The sequence below is a fragment of the Meriones unguiculatus genome, chromosome 19, assembly GCF_030254825.1.
Source record: "Meriones unguiculatus strain TT.TT164.6M chromosome 19, Bangor_MerUng_6.1, whole genome shotgun sequence".
Lineage (NCBI taxonomy): Eukaryota > Metazoa > Chordata > Mammalia > Rodentia > Muridae > Meriones > Meriones unguiculatus.
Genome location: NC_083366.1, coordinates 41230747 through 41257081, shown reverse-complemented (window position 1 = coordinate 41257081; position 26335 = coordinate 41230747). Strand labels below are relative to the sequence as shown.

General features: G+C 48.0%; 1 protein-coding gene and 1 long non-coding RNA gene across 12 annotated transcripts in view; one reads left to right on the top strand and one right to left on the bottom strand.

Annotated features, from left to right (window-relative positions):
- Positions 1-11584: 11584 nt before the first annotated feature.
- On the bottom strand, positions 11585-16925 carry LOC132649240 (uncharacterized). Its single transcript, XR_009587674.1, has 3 exons — positions 16717-16925; positions 16153-16479; positions 11585-11892 (listed from the first exon to the last, which is right to left on the bottom strand). It is a non-coding gene; the product is annotated as an uncharacterized LOC132649240 (long non-coding RNA).
- A 714-nt stretch (positions 16926-17639) lies between these two features.
- The window catches only part of Carmil1 (capping protein regulator and myosin 1 linker 1), a 268940-nt gene continuing 260244 nt past the window's right edge, over positions 17640-26335 (top strand). For 5 of the 11 annotated variants that reach the window (XM_060372669.1, XM_060372668.1, XM_060372672.1 and 2 more), the window contains exons 1-2: positions 17640-18376; positions 22313-22410. In XM_060372669.1, the coding sequence (XP_060228652.1) occupies positions 18337-18376; positions 22313-22410 (138 nt within the window). In that variant the 5' untranslated portion in view covers positions 17640-18336. The remainder of the gene's footprint in view (positions 18377-22312; positions 22411-26335) is intronic. The other 6 variants (XM_021642852.2, XM_021642849.2, XM_060372670.1 and 3 more) reach the window with 2 other exon arrangements.

Genomic DNA, 26335 nt, shown 5'->3' with positions numbered 1-26335 from the left:
AAATGAATGCACTGGTTTATACCCTGTTTTGTTTTTGTTTTTGTTTTTTTTTTTTTTAGCTTGTGGCTTCTAAAACTGTAAGACAATTGACCTGCCTCAGAGTTATCGATGTGATAAAACACCATGAAGCTTATAAAGAAGCTTATAAAGCTTATAAAGGGTTTATTTCTGCTGTCAACCCTCAGGTCACACTCTGCCACTAAGGGAAGCCAGGGCAGAGACTGAAGGCAGGAACCTGGAAGCAGGAACTGCAGCAGAGGCTCTGGAGGGATGCCACTCATTGACTTCCTCCCCGTTGCTTGCTCAGCCTTGCTTTCTTAGTATACAACAGAATCACCTGCCAGGTGATCCTGCCGCACCCACAGCAAGCTGAGCCCTCCGTGTCAATCATCAATCAGGAAGACGACCCCAAAGTCGTGCCCACAGGCCAGCCTTGTAGAGTCATTTTCTCATCTGTGATTTCCTCTTCTCAGATGATCCTGGCTTGCGTCAAGTTGAAAGAAAAAAAAATGCAAACAAAAAACAATCAGGACATGGTCTTTCCCGTTTAAGCCACAGTGAATTTTGTGCGGACAGCCTCAGCAGAGTGATCCAGCTGGACAGACCACTCCTCACACGGCTTCTAATACATGGCAGCACGCTAGGCATTCTGAGAAGTCCTGCTCAAAACAAGGGGGCTCTCTGCCCTGCATTGTTTCTAGGCCCTTGCACTATCCTCTTTTGAATCAGGGCTTGAGGATATGAACCAGGATTCTCCAGCTCTGAAACTATTTGTTTTCTCCCCACAGAGTCAGGAAGGTGGCTAAATGGATAAAGTATTGGCTGTGCATGGATGAAAGCTTAAGTTCATACCAAAAAAATATATATCATTTCTTTGTTTTATGTGCATGCTGCCTGCCTGTATGTCTGTGTGCCGTGTGCATATTTGGTACCTACAGAGGTCAGAAGAAGGCTTCAGGTCCCCTAAAATTAGAGTTATGGATGGGTATGAACCACCATATAGGTGCTGGGAATCAACCCCACGTGAGGCTGTGAGGTCAGGTCTCCAGGATCCATGCAGAAAGCTGAGAATATGTTGTGTGACAAAATTGGGGAACTGCAACACACGTCTCTTCACCCCAGATACGGAATCTGTGAATCACCAAAGTATGAATACCACCAAAATCCAGCTTGGTGAACCAATATGTTTTATTGGTGTTACTTATAAGGATGTGAGCTGGGCATGGTGGTACATGCCTGTAATCCCAGCATTCTGGGGGGCAGAGCCAGGCAGATCTCTATGGGCATGAGGCCAGCCTGGTCTACAAAGCGAGTCCAGGGCAGCCAAGGTTACACAGAGAAATCCTGTCTGAAAAAAACAAGAGCAAAATTAAATTAAAGTTGTTAAGAATGCGGGGGAGGTGTTGCTTACGTAAGTAGAAATGACACAAGGACCACTGCATCACCCAAGCCCACCGAGCATGGTAGACAGCTCCCAAAGCTGGAAAAATGGAACACGCTGCTCACCCTACAGGTAGCTCGACAGGTTGCAGAGTGTCCTTTTCAAGTGACTCAGTTGGTCTAAACCTCATCCAAGCAACTCAGCTGGTTTCTGCTTCTTCCTGGCAGCTGGTCTGGTCTCAGAGCCTCCTTTGCAGCTTTTCTTGTTTGCGAGCCTCCTTTGCAGCTCCGTTTGTCTAAATCTTTGAGGCTCTGTTTGGCTGTTCCCAACGGGACTCTGCTTTTATTGCTTGCTCTGGCCGAGAATCTGCTCATTCTCATAAGTCTGCTCAGATTGAGGGGCTTTCCGGAGCTCCTTTGAGTTGCTTGCCTTCGGGTTTAAGGATTTTCCTGTCAGGTGGAACGTTTCCATATCAGAGGAAATGGTCACACAACAGCATATGAGGTACCTAAGACACGGTACCTAAGGGTTCCCTGGCCAGCCAGTCTTGCCAACTGGTGAGCGAATTAAAAAAAAGAGAGAGAAGAAAAGGAAGGAAGGAAAGAAGGAAGGAAGGAAGGAGGGAGGGAGGGAGGGAGGGGAAAAGGAAAGGACATGACTGCTTCTAGGTATGGTGGAGGAAAACGTTTACTATAGATACGTGGGAGAGCAGAGCCAGCGTCAGGCATGGGGGAGAGTCCAGGGTGGTCACGACTCTGAACCATATGAGAAAAGAGGGAGGAGAAGGAAGAGAGGGGAACTAAGTGCAGCACCGGGGAGGCCAGAAGTACAGAGGAGGGTGGGCACTAAACTGTCTGGGTTATACAGGGAAGAGCCTTCGAGGAAGGGCAGCCCAGCCCCTGGGCTGGAGAGTTCAGGGTAGAGGGTGGGGTACACCAGCCAGACCCTGTAACAGGTAGGGACTGAGGGGTGCTGGGAGAATACGGAAGCCAGGTCTGCTTTGATATATTAAACAGGCACCTCAGCTGCTTGTCCCAGGTTTGAAACTCAACAGTGAGTTCCAGGTTCACTGAGAGAAGCTGTCTCCAAAATCGGAACCTGCGCATGCACCTGCATATTCGGGGAACACACATATATATGACACACACCAACCCCCCTCACTTTGAAACTATGTCGTGTAAATGATGCTCCCAACTTTATGTCAAATTAAAGCTGTGAGGCGGTGGTAAGATGGCTGTGGGTTCAGAGGCGGTGGCGCAGCTGATGAAGTGAGCACACCTTATCATCGCCGTGTTTGGAGTAGTCACTGTACTCTTTTCAAGACACATGAGAGCCTGTTATCCTAGAACTTCAAAAGCCCAGGCAAGAGGATTACCACAAGTGTGAGGCCAGCCTGGGCTATGTAGCAAGACTCCGTGTCAAAACGACAAATTCTCTCGTTATGCGGAAGGTTAAAGGCATAATGGTCCTGAGTATAGAAGTTTAAGACTCTTCTGGGCAATACAGAGCAATCCCCGTTCTCGAGCTGTAAAGATCTCCGTTTGTTCACTTGCCAAAGAGTGAGCATCAGGCACTAACATTCCCTGCGCAGAGCAACCGACTGATTGCAGCAACTCTGCCTTCCGCCAGCAGATGGCGGTAGTAGATGGTGGCAATTTAGATTAAAACTCTACACCTTCTTTAAGCCAGCCTGTTCTCAGAGCTACTTTTGAGCTCCTGTGTACCCCTGGGACAGTTACTGGGTGAACGCTCCCCATCTGAAACATAATCGTACGTGCAAGTGCTCAAAGACTGCTTGAGGACGAAGAGGGATTGCATCTCAAATTCTCGCCACAATGATCTCCTGAGGTTTTACAAAATGTCAGTCAGCCCTAATAGAAAATCAAATCAGATGGCTAAGGGGAGGCCGCTCCTCAGGACACTAGCAACTTCCACCACAAGAAAAGAAACACAACAGTTCTCAGCCCCAACGTTAGGGAACAAGAAGCTGGGAAAGAAATTAAAGCGGCTGCTCTCTCCACAGGTCATTTGGAAGTACTCGGGCTATCTCTCCCTAGCTCATTAACTCAAGGTCTTCCCGGATTCTTCAGGGCTCTGTTGGTCAGGGGCTAACTTGGCTTTTGAACAGAGCTCGGTCCTCGTAGACACACAGCCAAGGAATTACAAAGCCACTCAAGCTCAGTGTTCCCTGGACAAAGGGAACACAGTTGGGCCACCAAATGATTCAGTTAAGTCAATCCAGAATTTGGAAGCCTTGCAGTGAACTTACCTCACCCCCTGCAAAGACTAGGGGTGGGAGAAATAGAGGACACAGTTGGGGGTAGGGGGAGAAGCAAGATTTCATCATGGGAATAAACATGAACTCTAGGGTGTGGATAGCATTAGAGGAATCTCCATCTGTTAAAGATTGCAGTTCCAACTGCAATCCCACACCTACCCTCCGGTAGCGAGTGTGGAGCTTTGTGGGAAAGGATGATGCTGAATTTCCAACCCTCTTGTGTCCACCTCCCCAGTCCTAGGATTGCAGGAGGTGCTGGGGTGAAGCACAGATCTTCCCCCAGTGCTAGGTAAGCACTCCACCATCTGAGCTTCATCTCCAGCCCAGGAAAGGCTACTTTTGTAGGAAGATTGGCACAGCCTGAGCTGATGAAGGGCAGTAATTTTTTATAAGCATTCATATGATAAAAATGAACAGCAACAACAAAAAAAGAAAGCCATGCAGAAAATGCTGATGATGTCAGTGGTTTAAGGACCATATCTTAAGGTATCAGCTCTTATGGGTGTTTTACTTCTCACTCACAGCAAGATACGGATCAGCAGGGAAAGGGCCTGGCTTTCAAGTCTGATGAGTAGTTTGATCCTCAGGACCTACGTGGCAGAGAGAACCAGTTCCCGGAAGTTATCCTCTGACTTCTGCAGGAAGGTTGTGGAATGTAAGCACACACACACAAAATAAATAAATAAATAAATAAATAAATAAATAAATGTAAAAAAATATATTTATCATTTGAGTAGATTTTCTTGAGTTAAGAAACTTGAAAAATTTTTTCTATACTGCAGCCATGGACTTTAAGGTGACTTGTTTCTTTCATTTAGTTAGCTTTTGCTTCTTTAGATAGGCTCTCACTGTGTAGCCCAGGCTGGGGTGGAACTCACTGAGCTCTACCTGCCTCTGGATCCCAAGTGCTAGGAGTAAAATTGTTCCACATTATGCCTGGCACTGGACCTATTTCTTGGCCTTACCTCAGTGATGCCCATACTTTTCTTGAGTGGGAAAGGTTAAACTAAACACACAGATAGTGACCGACGAAAAGGATCACGGCTTTCCAGCTCCAGTTACCTGATAAGTGTGTCTCTCTCCCCTCATCAAAGAAGCTTCCTTTTGCAGCAGGTAGTAGATACCATCACAGAAAACCACAACTGGTCAAAATGCAGAAAACAACTGATCCGGGGTGCCTCAGGCCCCAACGGGTGCATTTACAACACAGCTTCTGCACCTGAGGCTCAGGAAGCATCACAGAAGAGAGGTTGGGGTGCCCGTAAGAGCCAGAGGATCAGGAAATCAGCTGTGAAATTGTGTCTAGAAATGACAGAGAAGCTCTGTGTTGCAAAGCCCCAGACCTTAGCACAATTGACTTCATGATGGAAGTACTGTTTGGGCCATAAAACGTGTAGACAGTCTCACCTGCCAAGATGAAAGCAAAGGCCTCATCCACCAAGGTCCATGGTTCTGGGAAAGTCTCTAAATGTACTAACCTTGTTTTTCGGCCTTGATGGTTAACTGTTCTTGTTAACTGAAGTATGTCAACCCAAGATACAGGTTTTGTACTTAAAGGCTTACCCTGAGAAAGACTCCAGCCTATACTGGGATCCTGAACACCCAATAGAGTCATTGACCAGCTAAGAAAGACCTGCTATTGGCTTATGCTCAGGTGTGAGCAGTCTTCATTGCTGAGTATCCCACAATAGATGACACCTCAAAAATATGGCTTCCCGAAGAAGACTTGACAACACCAGTGGGTGTGCTAAAACCGATGAGGGAAATCTAATGGGACCTTACCCACAGACAAAGAGCTACAGACAACCGAAAACTGCAAAGACGAAAACTAGTCTTCCCTAAGGGTGAGCTCCCTAATTGGTTGCACAGTATCAAGTTCTCAGCCCTGAAATTATACACATACAAGCAACACTAGGCTAAACCAGCAGGTTGTGTGTGTCTGTGTAATTTATATAATCAGAGAGAGGGGGTCATTGAGGGGTTGGAGAAAAGGAGGGGATGGGATGATTATGTAATTATGTTTCAGTTAAAATGTAAAAATTATTAAGAAAAAAGAAAAAGCATGAAAAGTTACAAGTTTTCTTTCACTGATGCAATGACTAGAAACTCTTCTTTTCTGTGCCTGTTTCTTCGTCCTTCCTCCAAGTGAAGTGAAGCAAAACAGAACAGAAACAAATGCAGGCTGTCATTTACACACATGCATGCGTGTGTGTGCATTTATGCTTCCTTCTCCCCCTCTTTTGGATAAGATCTCATGTAGACTAGGCTGGCCTTGAACTGAACAATCCTATTGCCCTGGCCTTTGGAGTGCTAGGATTCCAGGCATGAGCCACCAATTCTGATGACTAGTTTTCTATTTTTGGTGAAAGGGAGAATTGATTTTTGATCTATCACAGCCAGAAACATCCTCCTCCACACTCCCAGCTTTTTGAAGCTTCCTTTTGCTCCACACACTCCAGTGTTCCCTGCACTTCTCTGCCCCCCACACCACATACCCCTTGCATTGTGTTCCCTGCTGGGATTTGCTGGTGCCTCTGAACGTCATGGCAGAGGACTCCCATACATGTTTCATAACGAGGCATGGCCGTGTGGCTCTGAAGTTCCACACCCACAATCAGGGCTTGCCAAGTAATCAGCAGAGGGGAACAGGTGGCCTTTTGTTGGCCAGTCCCCAGATGTCAACAGTGTTTTGCTGTGAAACACTGTTAACCCGTCAAGCAGAGTAAGAGAGAGTTTATTATGAGCCAAACACAATGGACCATGGCCTGGAAACAAGGACTTACGTAGGTTCTGATCATGGAAATAGTTATGAGAACTTCCCCAGTCACAGAACAAAAGAATTCATAACTTGCTGTTTACCAAGTGCTTTGGTGAGGAACAGCAGCAAAGCAGGTAATGGCAAAGAGGAGACATCTTTGCTATCGATTTTGGATCTGTGTGGTGTTATCTAATGTTGTTGTTAGTTCCGGGGTTGGTGGAAGCTAGTGGTCTGCTAAGAATATCGTCCTAAGACTTTATCTAGTTGTCAAAGGGATGAGAAGTCGTACACAGAAACTACGTAATAAGCGACTCTGAAGGGGATTCGCGATGGCTCAAGATAAATTTTGCTCTAGATCTACTACATTCTACCTCTCCACACTCGTGAAAGTCTAATCGGTCAGCCTGGCAGGATGTAGCTATGGATTTTTCCCTTCTGTGGACTTCAGCTCACAGGGCCCACAGACTTTTGATTTAAGGGTGATTAATAACCCAGCAGAGCGGGTCCAGGGATGAAGCTCAGGGGTATGCTTGGCTCCGTATATGAAGCACAACATAAAGACTGGGCAGGGTGGCACTAGACTGGTGGGCACAGAAAGATACAGGGGTCGGTCGAGGCTGTCCTTGGTCACCTAGAGTTTGAGGTTAGCCTTGGCTGCCTGGACTCTGTCTCAAACAGTAAGCCCACGAGTTCTTTTGTCATTGTCTCGGGTTTTAACTCTTGTTACTGGTTTTCGGCAACTCGTTAGGAAAGGAGATGTTTGGGGCCATATTTGGAAGTGGATTTCTCCGAATTCTTCCTCTTTCTGTAATGGTATCCTAATTGGGAGTTTTGGGGCAGAAGCCCTGGCTGCCGAAGCCCCCAGCAGGCTGAATGGGACATATGTCCTGACAGCTAAGAGACAGTCATGGTAAAAAACAGAGAGATGTAGAAAACATGTTGGGGGAGGAACAGATGCAGAGGTCCAGGGACAGGAGTTCATCTTGATGGCACACGTGCTTTGTGTTTAAGCAAAGGAAAAACTGGGACAGGAGGGCAGGAGGTATTGCTGAGCGTGCAGCCCTGGTCAAGGCGTGGTTGGTTTCATCACCGGTTTGGGCTCCGGTGTGGTTGGCTTCATCACCGTCTCCCTCTCTGGCTCAGCGAGGAATTCCAGCAGAGCCCCTAGTGCTCAGGTCAAGCTGGTTCCCAGGAGCTGATTATATCTTCAAAACCTCACCCCCCCGTGATAATTGCCCCTGTCTGAGGTGGGGTCCTGCCCGGCCAGCTTTTCCTGGTCTTGGAATCCAAGGTGACTGCAGATTTATGTCAGTGACTACCTCTGTGCCCTGAGAGGTGGGGGGTGGGGAGATGAGGCAGTTAGGTAAACAGACGCTGCTTGGGTGATTGGCACGCCCTGTGTAGAGGGGCGAAGCGCACTGGGCATCTCGAAGAGCCAGAGGGAATGAAAGCAGAGCTTTCAGGCTCGTGTCTTACTGTAGCCACCCCGTGCTCTGCAGCAAAGGGAGCTTCATAGTCACGTTTAGTTTTGTACATCTGCGTGTGCGTGTGAGTGCAGGTGGCCGGAGCAAGAAGAGTGCTCCAGGCTAGCAGGGGGCTGGAGTTTTAAGCAGCTGTGGGGTGCCAGACCTGGAACTGGGGTTTCCTGGAAAAGCAGCAGGCACTCTTAGCGACCTAGCAATCACTCCAGCCCCTGGAAAAGCAGCTCTCAGGCCCCCTTCTGTGGTGCGGCCCCTGGCCTTTACCTCATCTGCTCCTGACTAGGTTGTTTGGGGTTCGATCTCTTTAGAGTTCACCTGTGAAGTCAGGCAACTATGAACAGCAGGGGATGGTCTGAGGTGGAGGGTGGACGACCTGTCCATACTATCATATGCTTTGCCCTTTGCCCTTTACCCTTTCACATCAGGTTCTGACTCAGAAGTTAGGTCTTTAGTTCCAGGGATTTTTCTTTTTTGGTTTTCTGAGACAGATCCTTATGTAACATACTGGTCCCTACCCCGTCATGTGGCTGAGGATGTTCAGAAGTACTGATCCTGCTGCCTTCACCTATTGAGAGCTGGGGTTACAGTCACCTCATCCTGGGGTTTTTCCTGAGTTTTGCTATCATTCTGGTTTGAATGTGAAATGTCCCCAACAGGTTCACGTGTTTGAACACTTAATTCCCAGCTGGTGGTGCTGTTTTAGAAGGTTGTGGAACCTTTAGGGAGTGGAGCCTTGTGGGAGAAAGTTGGTCACTGGGGTTGGTTTTATAGTCCCACTTCCTATCTATTTTCTGCTTCCTAAATAGGAACATACTGTAACTGTCCACCTCACATTCCTGCTGCCATGCCTTCCACATCAAGAGAAACAGTAACCCTTTGAACTTCGAGCCAAAACCAACCCTCTTTCCCTTAAGGTGATTTTTTTTTTGTCTAATACTTGATTTCAGAAACAAGAGAAACCATCGAGACAGACGGGGTTCTGGGCAGACGGGGTTCTGGGCTGCAGCTAAGTTGGCAGTGTGCTTGCCTAGCACGCACAGTACCCTGGGTTTAATCTCTAGCAGGGCATAAATTGAACATAATGGTGAGTGAGGGACAGAGGGGCAGAGCGAGAGCTAGTCCATGTTGCTACATTGGGAAGAAGAGCTTATAGTTTTCAGGGAGCTGAAGCTTCATTTACTTCTTTAGCTTGGCCTTTTAAGATTTATTTGTATTTATGCATACACGTGTGTCCATGTACAGCTGTCTCGAGAGGCTTGGAGATAGAGTTGTAAGTGAGCCCGATGTGGGTGATGGGAACTGGACTCAGGTCCTCTACCAGAGCAGCACGTACTCTTGACTGCTGAGCCTTTTATGGCCTTTCTTAGACAGGGTAGCCTTCACCTCAAGCAATCTTCCTGCCTCTTGAGTGCTGAGTTTTCGGCAGTGAACCACCCCACCTGGTTTGAACCTTAGGTCTACATAAAGGAGGAGGGGCTGAGGATGTGGTGCAGTTGGTAGAGGGCTTGCTGAATATGTACAAAGTCCCAGATTAAGTCTCTGGTCCCTTGATGTCACATACCTGTAATCACAGGTGAAAGGTCATACAATCAAGGTCATTCTTGATTGCAGAGTGAGTTTCAAGCCAGGCTGGGCCACAAGAGATGCTGTCTCTAATTTAAATAAAAAGTAGATGGATGGATGGATAGATAGATAGATAGATAGATAGATAGACAGACAGATAAATGGAAGAATTGAAGTAAGCTGGAGAGACAGTCCAGTTGTTTTGGAGCTCTTGCTGCTCTAGCAGAGGACCTGGGTCTGGCTCCCAGCATCTGTATCAGGCAGCTCAGAATCACCTGTAAGTCTAGTTTCAGGGGACTCAACACGGCCTCTATGGACTCCTGCTTGTATATGGGTCATATACATATTCTCAGGCACATGCACATAAAATGGAAAGAAAAATGAATAAGCAAAAACAGTTGGGGCAGGGGACAAGATGGGTATATAATTAAGCAATTCTCATTAAGGTTGAGGTTAAGCCCTTACTCTCGGGATCTATTAATCACTGTCATCACCTTATGGGAACCAATCTAGTTCCTACAGGAAGATCTATCTGCTCCAGCATATAGCCTCTTCATCATAATCCATTGCTTTTTAATTTTTCTACTTTTAATAACCTTTGAAAACTTAATTTTAATTAAAATATACCACAACACTGTCTCCTCTCCCTTTTCTCACTACAACCACTCCCATGTACCTCCCTCACTCTTTCTCAAATTCATGGCCTCTGTGTGTGTGTGTGTGTGTGTGTGTGTGTGTGTGTGTATAAAACAACCCAAAGAGTCAGGCTAGTGTTGCTTGTGTATATAATTTATGTATGTATGTGTATGTAGTGTATGTAATTTTAAGGCTGACTACTTGGATAACAAATTAGGTGGCTTATCAGTGGGAAAGAACAACACTCTCTGTCTCAGTTGTCTTTAATTGCTTATGGTCTTTGTCTAGGGTTGAGGTCCAATTAGATTTCTCTTTTCTGACTTTTGCAAGCCTCTTGGTACCATCATTGTTTGGGTCTTTTGCAGGCAGCCTATTGTTGAGTTACTGTGGTTGTAGCTTCCTTGTCATTTTCTAGGGGGCAGCCTCACAGCTGACTTCTTGATCCTCTGGCCCTTACAATCTTCCTTGCCCCTTTTCTGTGATGTTCCCTGGCCTTAGGCACAGGAGTTGTATTATAGATGTATCCACCAGGCCAGGGCACCCCAGGATCAGTTGTCCTCCACATTTTGGCCAGTTGTGATTCTCTGTGGTGGTGTCCATCTGCTACAAAAGGAAGCTTCTTTGATGAGGAGTGAGAGCCACACTTATCTGTAGGCATAGGGACAAATTTTAGCAAATGCAGCCAGAAATTGTGCTGGTCCAGTTAAGTGGAGGAAGTATGCTCTCTAAGATCTTACCAGCCCTCAGTAGTTGTCTAGATTTGCAATAGAGCATTATTTTCCTCCTGTTGAGAAGGCTTTTGGTCCAGTTAGACAGCTGTCGGTTACCACCAATATATGAGTACCACTATTGCAAATTTGGGGATTGCCATGCTGGTCATGGTTATGGTTTATAGGTATCACAGCTGGGCAGGAGTATTAATTGCTTCTTTCACTTGGCAACTAGCATAGCATCTTTTGGTACTATGAAAAGTAGACCCCAAGGAGGAGGCTTTTGGTCAGCTCCAGCTGGAAAGAAGATTTCTTAGCCTTGGTGTTGGGGTTCCATTAAGTATTGCCTATGGATTACGTGGAGAGCATTTTTAGCTCAAGTGGCACAGCTCCCTTTAATATAGGTAAGCATCATATGCAATTTTAGATAATCCCTTATGGATTTTTCCAACATCCTTAAGTGTTACTTGCCCTTTTTGCCCCCATTCTCCATCAACATTTCTCCTTGCTCCCCAATTAAAGCTCTCCTCCCCATTGTCCCCATTTCTTCCTTCCCATCACGCATATCCTGAGATTCCTCTCCTAGTCCCTCAGCTGCAGTCCATTTTTTACTTTCTTGGTTTTTGGGGTTATGTGTGCACATCTGAAGACTTGCAGCTAGTAACCACAAACATGAAGGCGAACATGGCATTTGTCCTTCTGGGTCTGGGTTCAATATAATATATTCTAGTTCCACACATTTACCACAAATTTCATTTTACTTTTCTTTATGGGTGAATAGTATTTCATAGTGTACACAAGCCACATTTCCATTATTCATTCATTATTGGTTCAAGATCTTTCAGTTTTTTCCATTTCCTTGCTTTTGTAAACATGGAAACAGTGAACATGGCTGCACAAGTGTCTGTGGAGACAGATGTCAAGTCTTTTGGGTTATATGCTAAAGAGCAGTATAGTTAGGCCACAGAGTAGACTTCCTTTTAGCTTTTTGACAACTGTTTTCATCTTGAGGATGGTGTGTACTTTGGATATCCTGCTTAGAGGTGGCTTTAGTTCCTTGTCACAGAGATGTTCACAGATCAGACCTGGAATTGAAGGGAGTTATGCCTTGAAAAGGGATGAAAGGTTAGTCAGACAGAGCCCAGCAGGGGTCTGAGCGGAGCTGTGGTAAAGCAGACAGACAGAAAGTGAAGGTAAAGATGCCAGACTTCCGTGCTGCTTTCAGTGACACTGTGGTCCCCGGGGTGGGTGGGCAGTCAGTGTCTTTGTTGTTATTGTTTTGTTTTGTTTTGAGGCAGGGTCTTGTTATATAGCTCTGAATGTCTTGAACTCAGAGATCCACCTGTCTGCTTCTGGAGTGACAGGATTAAAGATATTCACCTCTATACACACACGCACATGACTCCGAGATAAAGTTTCTCTTCCTCGCCACCCTCAGATCACTACAACCATCCTATGAAACAGCCATTGTTTCATTTAGAACTTTAAAATGCTAAGTGACCAATTTCATACTCAGTTGTATGGAGTTTACAAATGGATCTCTTGAAGGTCGAGGAGCTTGAGGGCAGATGCCTTTAACCCCAGCACTAAGGAGGCAGGCGCAGGCACATCCCTTGGAGTCCCAGGGCAGCCTAGTCTACATGGCGAGTTCTACGTAGAGAAACCCTGTTTCAGAAAACAACCTCAACAGAAATGATCTCTCAGTTGTGTGTGATGTCCCATGTCTCTAATCCCAGCACCCAGGAGGCTGGGACAGGAGGATTTCTCTGAGTTTATAGCTAGCCTGGGCTATAGACCTGACCTTAAAAAAAAATGACCTTGATCTTAGAGAAGGTGCTCCTTGGGTGGTCATGAAATGTGTTAGAGGGCTCTCTAGATGGCCCATCCCTGAACAGAGCGGGCTGAAAGCTGGGCAAGGACACATCTAGCCCCTTGCCACCTGGGGCTCAAAGGCAGTCTGATGTCTGTCACATTGCAAGGGTTACACATGAACCAAGCTCCACTTCTCTATTCAGAGGAAGAGTGAGTCCTGTCACACAAACCCTGCTCTCCTATCTCTGTCACAGCACAGGCCACCTATTGACTAAGCCTGTTTCTTTGTGGTGTAGGCCTCTCCATCCCTGGAAACCTTTGAAGACAGCATTCTGGCTTTGTCTAGTGGGGACTGAACAGGTTCTTCAGAGACCCCTGCCCCCACTGCATTACCCACCGCAGTGGTAACAAGCCTCTTGCTTGAAGGACACAGTTCAACTCAGCTCCTCTCTCCTTAAACAACCTCTCTTCTCCCTCCTTCAGAACCTAAAGTCTAGAATCTGCTTTTGCTAAACACTGACATTGTTTCTGACTACACATGGCCACTACAGTCAGGAGGAAAGCCTGGCATCCCTGCCCTCATTTTGAGTCTGTTTCCTTCGTGTGGGGTCAGGTTTCTTCTTGACTCTGCCTGTCTTTATTGTCTACCGGGTTTAGAATGACACAGGAGATTCTAAGCATGTTTTTGAGAACCTTCTTAGAGAGGTTTAAGTGAGAGAGGGCCAAGCTATGATGTGGCTGGCACTATCCAGTGGAAAAAGCCAGCTGTGCAACTATATCTAGGTCTCTGCTTCCAGACTATGGACACAACTTGAAGAGCCAGCTCATATTTCTTCAGCCATGACTCCCATCGTGATGGGCTGTATCCTTTCAAACTGTGACCCAAAAGAAATTCTTCTGTTCGCTTGCTTTTTGTCAGGTAGCTGGTCACAGCAATGAGGAAAAGTGATTAATATATAACCCATCCTATCCCTTGGCCATGCTGGAGCCACAGAGATGAGTCACTGTCTGTCTCTTACTTTTTTCCCTTTGAGTCAATTTGGGTACCAGAATCAATAGGACTGACCTATAAACACCTCTGTGAAAAAGGACTGAAGTCCCCCTCCTCACTCCCCCCACCCCAACTACATGGAGTCTTCAGGGCAAATTGTCCTTGAGGTGAGAAGCTACATCCTGGAGTAGATCTTTTAAGAACACAAGACTGGACCCCTTATGGTCGTGATAGGGATGACCAGATCTGAGGTTATGAGGCAGGGCCACACCCCAACCTGGGTTTCTTATGCTAATTCTTCCTCTCTTTTAACCTAAAGCTCCTGCCTTGCATGCTTACAGTAGCTCAAGCTAGTAATTCCAGAATTCAGGAGTCTGAGTCAGGAGGATTGCTCCGAGTTTGAAACAAGCCTAAGCTACGTAGTGAGTTCCAGGACAGCCTGAAGTACAGGGAGACACTGACTCAAAAACAATGACAACAACAAAACTCCCACACCCCACTAAAGATCATGAGAGTACCCCAAGTTAACCGATCTTTCTTCCCAGTGTGGTAATAATCAATCTCCCTTCTCTGCTTTTCCCCAAACCTTGTCTGCTTAATTGGTACATTGGGATTGTTGCCAAGCTCAGCTTGAGCAAATGCCAGAGCCCAGGCTTCTGCCCTAAAAGTCCAGTTACTAAGGCAGGCCCAGTCACTTCTACACTTCCTGGGAGTCAAGCTCAGGAACCCAGCGAAGGGGAACAAATGCTCTAGTGGAATGAACCTTGGCCTGGAAGTCTCAGGTTCTCCATTCAGAGAGCACTCTGGCTTTGGAGAAAAAAAAGAGTCTCTCGACAAATCTAACTTTATTGATAAACCCTGATAAAGATATATTTATTTCATTTTCTGAACCAAATTGCCCATGGGGTTTTTTTGGTTATGCCAAACCTTCACCTCCTTCTTGCATTGTCAGGTGCATGTGGATGGAATGGTGAGTGGAGTGTTTGTGCAGGGAGTGTAAGGAGCACGGGTGAGTTGTCCTCACCAGTTATGGAATGTATCTCCTTTCCCTACCATTACAATAGCACATAACCAGGCAGGATGCTGTGTCCCTTAGCCTCAGCATTGAAGTAAAGACGGGAGGATTGAGAGTTCAAGGTCACCCCCGCCTACAAATTAAGTTGGAGACCAGATTGGGATACTCATGACACCTAGTCTCAAAACGCCAAAAGGGTGTGTGTGTGGCGGTGTGTGTGTGTGTGTGACTTGTCAGTTAAGAGCACTAGCTACTCTTCTAAGGTACTGCAGTTCATATACCAGCACGGGAACGATGGCTCACAACTCTCCATAACTCCAGTCCTGGGGAGGGGGGATGTGGAGAGGTCGGCGGGAGTGGTGGAGGGAGGTCTCACATTTTTTTTTCGGCTTCTTCGGGCACTGCGCACACCTGGTGCATTAATATGCAAGTGGGTAGCACACATATAATAGAAATCTTAAAAAAAAATCTAAAAAAACTTTTTTTTAAACACAAAACCATCAATAAAATGGAGAAGTGGAGGAGTTGTCCTGGATGACAGGGCTGTCCCTCAGCCTTCCTTCGCCTCTGCACCACTCCAGGCCAAAGGGACAAAGGTGTTTGCTCCTATTTTCACAAGTTCCCTCTTGTGTGGAGCCTTCAGGGCTCTCTTTGCAACCTCACTGATTGTTTTGAGTGGTAATTCCCACCCACTGCAGGGGGAAAGCAGTTAGTATCTTAAGGAAATATGTGGTTCAAACAGATTGGCAACTTTACTAACAGAGTTAAAGGTCTGAGGTAGAAAGCTCAAGCTAACCAGTGGTTTATTGGATACTTGCCTTACCCAACTCCCTGAGGTAAGGGACCTTTGCAGAGGTCCCCCTAGCAGTGTGCAAGAGGCCCTGGGTTCAAGCCCTAATAACACACAGATACTTTCTATATTTCCTGCCTTCAAATTCCCCACTGTTTAGTTAGGAAACAACCAATGCTCCCCTCCTGACCCCAATCCAGGGCTGAGGGTTAAAGGGTGAAACTGGACAAAGACATAAAAATGAAGGAAGGGCCTTGGATGTTTGGGCTGGTGAGTGTGTTTTAGTCTTAGGAATCTCAGAGCTCCGAAAAGGCCTGTAGAAGTTTTACCAGGAAGGTACACAAACAGTGGGTCTGTAAACAGTAAGAAGCAGATAAAGGCCAGAGAGAATCTGGGAGAGAGCGGAGTCTGGGGGATCCGGGGACAGCTCAGCTGGCAAAGGCCTTTCTCAGAAAACCTGAGCAGAGGGATCAGACTGATTCCGCAGGTTTCCCTCTGACGTCCACAAACCCCAGCTGGCCCATTATGTACACACATGGTAGCAGGAAGTTACGAAAGAATGGAGTCTGGCTGTCTGATTCAAAATAGGGTGAATCGGGTGTGAAGTTCAGAGTGTCTGTTGTAGAAGGCACCATCACAGCACAACAGCCACCATTTTCACTAGAACAGTGGTCAGTTACTTCTAAGAAATCTGTTGACTGTTGGAGGAAAGGTTGGGAGCGTCCATAGGAACTTACTTGAGATTCCAGCTGCTTTCTTCTAGACCCCATTTCCTGTGGCCTTGTGGTCTTACAGTGCTAGGGTGTATGAAGCGTAGACTCCTAACTGAACGGGGGACTCCATTTGTACAGCTGGGAGGAGATCTCCATCCACCAAGGGTATGTGTCTGCTCCGGGTCGCCCACGCTCCCGTCAGTAACCCCTCACCCATGTTGCATGTTAAGTCCAGCAATCCTACAGGTTGTCCAAGATGAACTTTAGCGGAATCATACTCTGTGGTTGGAGCCCTAAAAGGAGGGTGTTTGTTTACAGTCTTCTCAGGGAAAGAACTCCACCAACAGCACTCTAGAGGAAACATAACAGTAGAAACTAAACATTATGCTTAGGAAAGCAGAGTCCATAGCCGTCTACCAACTCAGCCGGGAAGTCCTAATACCCCGGAGGCTGAGGCAGGAGAACTGTGGCCATGGTCACCACCAAGGTATGTTTAAAAAAAAAAAGGAAAAAGGAAAACAAAACAAACAAACAAACAAACAAAAAAACAAGACCAACAACAACAACAACTAACAGTGAGATGCTGACCTTTGATCCCGGGACTCTGGAAGGCAGAGACAGGTGGATCTTTGCTGTCGAGGCAAGCTCGGTCTACATAGCGAGGTACAGACAAACCAGGATTACGTGGCGAAAGTCTGTCTTAAAAATCAACCAACAAACAAATGCAACAACAAACAACAATTAAGGTGTCAAGTACAGGAGATTTCCCTTTTTTTCCCTCCTCACACACAGTTTTTTCTCCCTCCCTCCCTCCCTCCCTCCCTCCCTCCCTCCCTCCCTCCCTCCCTCCCTCCCTCCCTCCCTCCCTCCCTCCCTCCCTCCCTCCCTCCCTCCCTCCCTCCCTCCCTCCCTCCCTCCCTCCCTCCCTCCCTCCCTCCCTCCCTCCCTCCCTCCCTTCTTTCTTTCTTTCTTTCTTTCTTTCTTTCTTTCTTTCTTTCTTTCTTTCTTTCTTTCTTTCTTTCTTTCTCGAATCCCAGATCCTTCCTCTGGGAAGGTGGAGGGGTTGTGTAGAACCAAATTTAGCAACCGGAATATCCTGGCTTTTGGGAACCGCGTCTGGCGCTCGGATTTGACCCGAGGGAGACAGGGTCGCTATCAAACGACATTTTCCAAAGAAGCCCCCTGTCTTGTCATTTTACGGTTGTCTGTCGATTGCGTGTAGCTTTCGATCACCATAGACGGCGAATTAATAACGCGGGTGCACGGACACCGCGCTCGGGAGGGCCTAACATCAAGAAGTGCACGGAAAGATCCCAGACAGCACCGGCTTCCCGCACAGGGTGCTCTGCAGCATCCGCCGGGCTCCGCAGCCACTGGCCTCACGATCCATTGGCTCCTCCGGATTTGGGAACAGGGCCCCGCGCAGCCCCGACGTTGCTCGCTAGCAGCCAGCAGATGGCTCTCGGGCTCTCTCTACGGTTCTGTCGACCTCCCTCCAGACGCACGCGCCTGCTGCGCTGGAGTGAGGCTGCGAGGAGGGGTGCCGAGCACGGGGCCGCCGCTGCAGTCAAGGCAGCAGCCACCGCAGCCGAGCGCCGCGTCGGTCCCCGGGCTGTGCCCCGCGCCGGGCACCGTGCGCCCAGGCCCGGAGGCCGGCCGGGGACCCATGCGGAGGCTGCTCTCGCGAGGCGGGGAGGAGACGCAGGGGGACCAGGAGGAGGAGCAGGAGAGGGTGAAGGAGAGGAGGAGCGGGAGAAGGGGAAGGAGGAGAGCAGGGCCGGCCCGCCCCTGCCCAGCCCAGCCCGCAGGAGGCCGGAGACCAGCCGGGCGGCCCAGCCCTCGCCTTCCGCTTCACCTACGCCCAAGGTGCGGCGCAGAAGCCGGGCTGCGCGGCGCCCGCCCGGGAGGAGCCGGTGCTGCAGCCGCCTTGCGTTCGGTCCCCGGAGCTCCGAGCCCAGCCGGCGGCATGTAGAGGCGGCCGCAGAGCCAGCTCAGATTTGCAACTCTGAGGATTTTTTTTTTTTTTTTTTTTTTTTTTTTTTGGTACTGCGGGCGCGCGGCAACCTTGGATCAACGCCCCGCTGCTCCGGCCCACTCTCTCCTTGCAAGCTGCGGTTTCCTGGCGAAAACATTAAAGGGTCTGAGGAAGGGGCGCGGGGCCGAGACTCAGAGTGGGACCCGGGATCTCCCCGCGCCCAGTGGGCAACCATGACCGACGAGAGCTCCGATGTCCCCCGGGAGTTAATGGGTAAGCCTGGCGCGGTGGCCGACTGGCCATCTTCCTCTGCGCACACCTCCTCTCTGCCTCCCTCTCCACCTCCGTCCTCCCGCAGAGTCCGGCGCCCTCGTGCGCGAGCGATGTGGGGTAGGGTCGCCGGAGCGGGGGGCAGGGGGTGGGGGCTCCCAGAAGTTTGCCGGCCTGATGGCCGCCGGAGCTTGGTGCAGAGAGGGGAGGGCGTGGGGAGGGATCGGGAGCCCTTGGAGGGCTCCGCGGTGTTCGCCCTGCCCTGCCCCACCAGGTGGGTCAGGTTGGCGGAAGACGGAGCTGGAGGGGCGTCCCTTCCAGCCGCCAACCCCGCGGCCTCAAACTCTGGAAAGTCCGGGAAAGCCTAGCAGGAGGATGCCTGGCGACAGCGTCGTAGGTCTCCTCGGGCTGGTGCAGGCACCCTCCAGGAAATTCCCGTCTGGGGCTGCCCCTGTCGGTGACGGCCTCAGGGATGGAGGCGCCCGCACAGCGTCGGGACCCGGCCTGGCAAGGCGTGGCATTGGGGAATTGATCTGGAAGCGAGAGGGTTACCCGGCTGACGCCTCCTGCGTCCAGGAAATAGAGAGTTAATGATATCACGATTAATCTACTGACCACCCTCAATCTCTTCGGGAACACGTGTGTGGTACCCTGTGCCGGGTGACCAGTTGCTAGAGGCCGTTGTTGGGCGGGGGGGATGGGGTGCCCTCTTTTGGAGCGGAGGGTGGAGAGAGCATTGACTGGAATTTAAATCTTGGGGCTTAGTTTTATCTGGAAAGGATAAATGGCAGAAGGCAGATGGGCTGGGAGTGCTGGGAACCCGCGCGCATTCTCGTGTGGAGTAGGTTTTGGCTTGCACTAAGGTGAACATGACTGCACTGACATGCTTGTAGCCCTAGTGACCAGTATTCCTCGCGATACCATACTGGGCACATTAGGCGCCCAGATGTTCGCTGGGTGCCGACCAGGAGGGAAAGTTCTCACCGCCGGTTCAGCGTCAGTCTGGAATTTGCCCCTCTGCGGTGCTTTGCAGAGTTGATACCTGAGAGGACTTGGTGCCTCCTCCCCCCCCCCCGCCCCCCCCTCTCCTCGCAAAACTGCTCACCCTGCAGGTGAAACTTGGCGGGAAGAAGCTGTGGCTGGTTTTGTATGGAGCTCTGCTTTTGTGGAATTGAAAACACGCCGCCGCCACCACCACCACCACAACAAAACATTTGAGTGAGGTATTCTTGCACACCCCCTATTTTGTCCCAGGCCCTCTCCTCAACCCTCAAAGTCTCTCTGAGACATCAGTGAGTGGCCCATCCGGTTCTGGGTGTTTCCAACACCCTGCCAGAACAGGAGAACAGGAAACCGGCCCTGGAGGCTCCAAAGATGTCTCCAAGGGTGGTCGATTTTTAGAAAATTGTGTAGCATTGTCCTGGGACCGAAGTTCAGCCGATTTAGACTAAAGATAAGGTGTGAACGCTGAAGTAAAAAGTCTCTGCTGTCTGTCAGTGGTTCTCCTTACTCCGGTACCCTTCTTTTGAAAGGAAGTTTTGTGTTTATTCAGAATTGTGTACTGGTGATTTTGGAAGGACAGTGGCCGGCAGGACCTTTCTCTGGCTAAACCACTTGGTGTATCTCTCCACCTTCTGTGATTTGCCTGATGGCGTTCTGTTCTAGGCCTTTACGTGGTCCAGTTAGGCTATGGTGGGGGTACTTGTGGTTGCGTCTAGTTTCAGGAGCTCACAAGAGTTCTGCTGATCATTTCAAAGAGGCGGACTGCAAAGGTCTCACTGTATTCTCCTAAACTTCTCTTTTAAGGTGTGTAAGCTGTGTATAATGTATCTTTCTGATTAAGATTTTTTTTTTTCATTAAAGCTATAGGGAGTCTTGTAGGCCTGGATGGTTGCCAATGCACACTATGTAGTTGATTCTGGCCTTAAAATAGTCTCCCTCTTCCTCTTACCTCAGTCTCCTGAATGCCAGTTTACATGTGTGAGCACTTCTTGGCTATTGTGGAACAGTTTTAAATACAGGAGAGAGAGAGAGAGAGAGAGAGAGAGAGAGAGAGAGAGAGAGAGAGAGAGATGCACAGTGGCCCAGGCTTTTAATCCTAGCACAGGAAAGACAGAAGCAAGTGAGTATCTGTGAGCTTAAGGCCAGCTTGGTCTATACAGTGAGTTCCAGGCTAGTCAAGACTACACAGAGAGACCCTGTCTCAGAGAGAGAGAGAGAGAGAGAACAAGAATACTTATCATATGCTCCTTATCACCACTCAGAAGCTGCTTTTATCTTGTGGGTTGTGACCTCTCTTTCCTTTCATGTGCATACAGTAAGCGAGTTTCAGTGGCCCCACTTCCCACAAGCCTCTTAGTGGGGCAATACTTGTTGCTTTGGGTTCTGAGGAGAGTAGCTGGACAGAGAGCTCCCAGTCAGCGCCCGGTCCCCCCGTAGGTACCCTCTCCTAATTCTGCCTCCTTGAGCCACAGTCTCTTTTTCAGCCTTCTCTTTTCCTCTCTCACCTTTTCTCCACCTGCTGCATAGCTGTTGCCGAGCATAGTGTACTTTAGTCCCTATAAACTAGAACATCTACATTGTGCAGAGTAAAAATTCAACACCTTAGTGGACCCTATTGGACACATCACAATGGAACCCAGAGGCTCGTTTCCCGAGTATTCAGCTCAGAGTTCTTCTGTTCCAAAACTCCATCTGCACCGTCTTCTCCATCTATGTGGGTGTGCTGGGTGAAGATTCATTTAGTGGTATCTCTAGTGGCTTTTGCTAGATGGTAACCACCAAAGAGATAGCAGGGCTGCTCAATCCCCGAAAAGTCAAGATGCCTATACTACAGAATACAGAGCTATGAAAACCTAGAAGAGGGAGCTGGGGTTTGAAGAATACCCTTTTGTATGTACTGAGAAATGGAGTTAGGAAATGTGAGACCTGTGTCCTGCAGGCACTGGACTCTTCTTCAAATGACCTTGCCTCCAGCCTGGAGAGGTGCACTCAAGGTTCACTAAGGCCCCTGTGGTTAAGAAGGCCAGGGGTAGACTTTGGGTGAGATGCGAAGGGTCTTCTTGCAGTCATTCATGGGGCTCAGGATCTGTGCAGCGATGGATTTTGGGGGAGATTTACACCTAATTCGCTCAGAGAGCTGGAGAAAGGCAAGGTCTCTGACAGTGGCCAGTGAAGATGACACTGAGTTTGATTTGGGACAGGTTCAGGTTGGGCAGCTCATGAGAGTCACAGGAAGGCATACTCTTTCTTCTAAACTTTGAAATCTTTCCTTTCCAATTCCTCCTTTTCCCTGACCTTGACATCCATGAGCAGAAAAGGAAAGAGTCCTTTTTTGACTATACCATTTGAGGGGGTCTCAGTGTCAATCTGGTTCTTTGAATGGACATTTCCATCTCCCAGAATCCTCCAGGTTTATCCCAGTGACTAACAATGTTGAAATTTCTATCAAAAATAGGTAAATATAAACAAATAGAAAAATAATATTCAAGACAGGGTTTTCTTGTTTTATCACACAGGCTTGTGTTGGTTTATGAGACTGAACTGATTCATCTGCCTCAATCCCGCCAAAGAGTTGGGACTACAGGCAGGAACCATCAAGCCAAACGGAGGTGGGAATGGGGATTGATCTCAGGACCTTGGTCATAACAGGCAAGGGCTCTACCACTGAGCTACACCACAGCCCACTGTTGCCAAGACTTTAATATCCGGAACCGGAGAGGCGGCTCAGAAGTTAGAGGACTTGAATTTGGTTCCCAGACTCTGCCTCAAAACAAAAACCTCTTGATGCCTGACAACCATCAGGCTTGTTAATCAAGCCAAAGGAAAGGAAAGCGCCAACAATAAAACCAGCTAGACTCACCCCTCCAAACGCCTGCTCGGCACTGATGCCCCTTTTTCTTGCTGAAGAAAGGATATAATGAAACTTCTTTCTTTCAGAAAGCATAAAGGATGTTATTGGCAGAAAGATCAAAATCTCTGTGCAGAAGAAAGTGAAGTTGGAAGTGAAAGGAGACCGAGTGGAGAACAAAGTGCTGGTGAGTGTCGGGGTCACTTTTATGGAGATGTTTGTCAGCCGAAGCATCTTCTCCCTTTTCCCCTCTGCACTTCTCACCGCCTTCCTTCTGCTGCTTGATCTTTTCTTCAGGAGACTGAGGACTAGTTTCTTAGGTTCACTGGGCTCTTTCCTTGTTGAAGGTTGAAACTGGCACCGAGGCTGCTTGCGTGACTTTGTTTACACAGTCTTCTGGAGTATTTTAAGGAATTCTTGTCTCGTTGGTTTAACAAAATGTTCTCAAGTGTTACACGTATTAAGTTGTTGGACGGCTAATGACTTGAGAGCTTGAACAGTGCACCTGTTGCCTTCCCTGGGGATCTGGTCGTCCAGAGGAATCACTGGTTTCTCAGTGTAGTGTCTTTGTGCTGCTACTGGACTTGGCTTTCCATCCCTGAGGTTTGTCAGAGGGAGTTAGTGGGAGCTGAGGATTTGGACCCTCTTAGCACATGAGCGGCGGACTAGTACCAAGATGTGCAAAGTGATCCGTGGAACTTCACCACTTTTCTCGGTTGAGAGTATAAAACGGTCTAATTTTAAGTGCAGGGGAGAAGTTGCATGTTGTGGCTCCTATCTGTAATCCTGGCACTTTGGAAGCGGAGGCAGGAGGATTGTCTTGAGTTTGTGGCCATCCTGTGCTACATACATGGTGAGCTCTGGCCTAGCCAACACTACTACGTGAGACATCATCTCAAAAAATAAAGAAAATAGGGCCTGGAGAGATGGCTTAGTGGTTAAGGGCACTTGTCGCTCTTGCAGAGAGCCTGGGGCCCAAATGGTAGCTCACAACCATCTGTAGCTCCAGTTCCAGGGGATCTAACGCCTTCCTCTGGCCTCTGCAGGCACCGTGCATGCACAGGGCATACATTTATGCAGGCATGACACACATATACAGAAGCTAAGATAAAATAAACCTTAACAAGATTAAAGAAGAAACTACCTCCCACCGCCAATAAAGCCAGTGCATGTGGAGAGTTTGTGTGTTTGCCTGATTGTTTTTGAGTGAAAGTCTCACTGCTGTAGCCCGGCTGGCTTCTGCCTTGCAGCAATCCCCATGCCCCAGGCCTCTGTGTACTTGGACGGTAGGCATACAGCATTGTACTCAGCGTGGCAGAACATTTTCCATCATTTTTTTCTGTGGGAAATTGCAAACATGCAAAATCAGAGCAGAGCATTATGTCAAATTCAGTTAGTTTGTCATTTCACTCTAACATCTTTGAGTGTTTTGCCAATATTGCTAATTTATCTGTTCTCTTCTACAGATTTTTTTTTTTCCCCTCAAGTGTTTTAGAACAAATCTGGAGCAGGTGACATTGAAAGAGAATATTTCTAGTTTTCCATTTCTTCAGTAAAATTGTCTGCAAAAGTGCAGGTTTTTTTTTTTTTTTCTGGCTTTTTTAGACAGTGTTTCCCTGTGTAGCCTTGGCTGTCCTGGACTTGCTTTGTAGACCAGGCTGGCCTCAAGCTAAGAGATCTACCTGCCTCTGCCTCCCTGAGTGCTGGGGTTAAAGGCGTGCATCACCACAGACGGCTGTGTAGTTTTTTTCTGGTAATACCTATCTTAAGAATCTTATGAGGTCACTGACTCTGGATATGCGACTGTCTCATATGAGGATTGTGCTGTTGGTAGATGGCTTCCAGTTCTCTGTTGCACATTCGTATGGCGGCAGCATCAGGATGGGGAAGCTCGGGTGACCTTTGCCCTGCTCTTCTGAAATGTGCTCCTGTAGACTCAGGGTTCAGGTTATTAACAGCGAAAATGATTGATGAGGCTGATCTGTTTACTCAGCTTTAAATTGTCAGATCCCTTAAACTGTGTTTTCTTTAAGTGTTCAGCCAATTTTATTTTACCTTTTGGAAGTAGTAGTACAGAGAGAAGAAATGTTGCTGTCCTGTGTTCTTTTTTATGTTCAAAGTAACTTTATTTATTTATTTTTTATTCCCTCCCTCCATTCCTTCCTGTGGTAGAAATCGAACCCATCTACCACTGAGCTGCAGAAAGCCTGATGTATACTTTTGACCACAGGGCCTGCCAGGAAAATGCTTTACCACTGAGCTGTACCCCTCTCCTTCCCATATAAAGTTTTATTTCTGTGCCATATAGCATAGACATCAAGTCCTATTTGCTCCAACAGCCCGAAGAGTGTCATTTGGTATCACTTCGTGCTTATGTTCTTTGTTCGTTTATACTGGATAAGCTGTGCCATGGCTTTAACTTCATTGATAAAAATCTCGAAGAGAGAATTGTCCTCACTCTAGTAAAATTGGTGCCATTTAAAAATATCTGGGATGAGGACAGAGGCTGTGTACAGGTCAGTTGCAGGGTGCCTGCCCTGTGTGCAATCCCCAGCACTGCAGAAAGGGGTGAGAGTCAAGTGGTATGAGTGCTTTGTGCTCAGAGTTTTTGGCTCACCTTCTGGAGTTCATGAGACTTGTAATCAGCTTACAGATGGGTTAGAATTTAATCATTCATCTCCCCAAATCTTCTAGACGATTGGCCTGAACTTTTGGCTGGTATTTACTTAAGGTCTGGCTTTCTTTGACAGGCTTTGAGTTTGAGCAAGAAGATCCAGGACATAGCTGTCACATTTTGGCTTTTGGAGTTTTCCGTTTAGAGAAATTGAGCTAATTACCAATCTACTACAGCAGGTTCTCAATGAGTCTAATTCTTCATGTGTATTTCTTTGAATTCCTGCGATACATGCATGTGAGTGTGTGTGTGTGTGTGTGTGTGTGTGTGTGCGCACGCACGCCTCCACAGAGAAGCTGTGAGGAAGACATTGGGTGTCTTCCTCCATTGCTTTCTACATTGTTGCCTTGTGACAGTCTCACACTGAACCTGAACCTCTCCATTTCTGCCAGTCTTGTTGGCCAGCTAGCTCCCAGGGTCCCTCTGCCTTTATCTTCCACCACTGGGGTTATAGCTATGTCTGGATTTTACGTGAATGTTGGGGATTTGAACTTAGGCCTTCATGTTTGCAAAGTAAGTACCCTTACCCACTAAGCCATCTCCCCATCCCCATGTACTTTTTCTTTAAAAATTTTTTCTTTTTTTTAATTTTTCTTCATAATTTATTCGCTATATATCCCGACTGAAGCCCCCTCCCTCAACTTTCCCCAGTCCCACCCTCCCTCCCACTTCATCTTATCTCCTTCCCCTAGTCCACTGAAAGGGGGAGTTCTCCACTATTGCCATCTGCCCATATCTTGTTAAGTCTCATCAGGACTGCCTGAATCTTCTTCCTTGGCCTGGCTAGGCCACATCACCCAGGGAGAGTGGTCAGAGAGCAGGCAACCGAGTTCATGATAGAGGCAGCCCCTGCTCCCCTCACTCAGAGATCCGTATGGAGACTGGGCTGCCAATCAGCCACATCTGAGCAGGGTTTCTAGGTCCTCTCCATGCATGGTCCTCGGTTGGTGCATCAGCCTCTGCAGGACGCTCTGGGCTTAGATCTTTTAGTTTTTTTGTTCTCCTTAATGGGGCTCATATCCCCTCCATGTCCCTCTATCCTCACACCCCTTTCTTCCATAAGACTCCCTGCACTCTGCCCAAATTTTGGTCTTGTGTCTAAGGATCTGCTTTGATCCCCTGTTGGGTGAATCCTTTCAGAGGACCCTCTATAGTGGTCTCCCATCTTGTTTCTTCTCTTCTACCACTGCTGGTGTCTATCCTGTTTGCCATTCTGTATGAGATTTCTTTTTTTTTTATCCCCTCCCCTCCCGTCCCCTTCCCTCCCCTCCCCTTCTCTTCCTTTCCTTCCCCTTTCCCTGCCATTCCCTTTGTTCGTTCTTTCTTTCTTTAAGACAAGGTGGTCTTTGTAGCCCAGGCTATTCTTAACCCTTAGAAATCTTCCTGCTTTAGCCTTCTGTGTGCCGAGCTCACAGGTATGAGACACCACAGCTGGCTG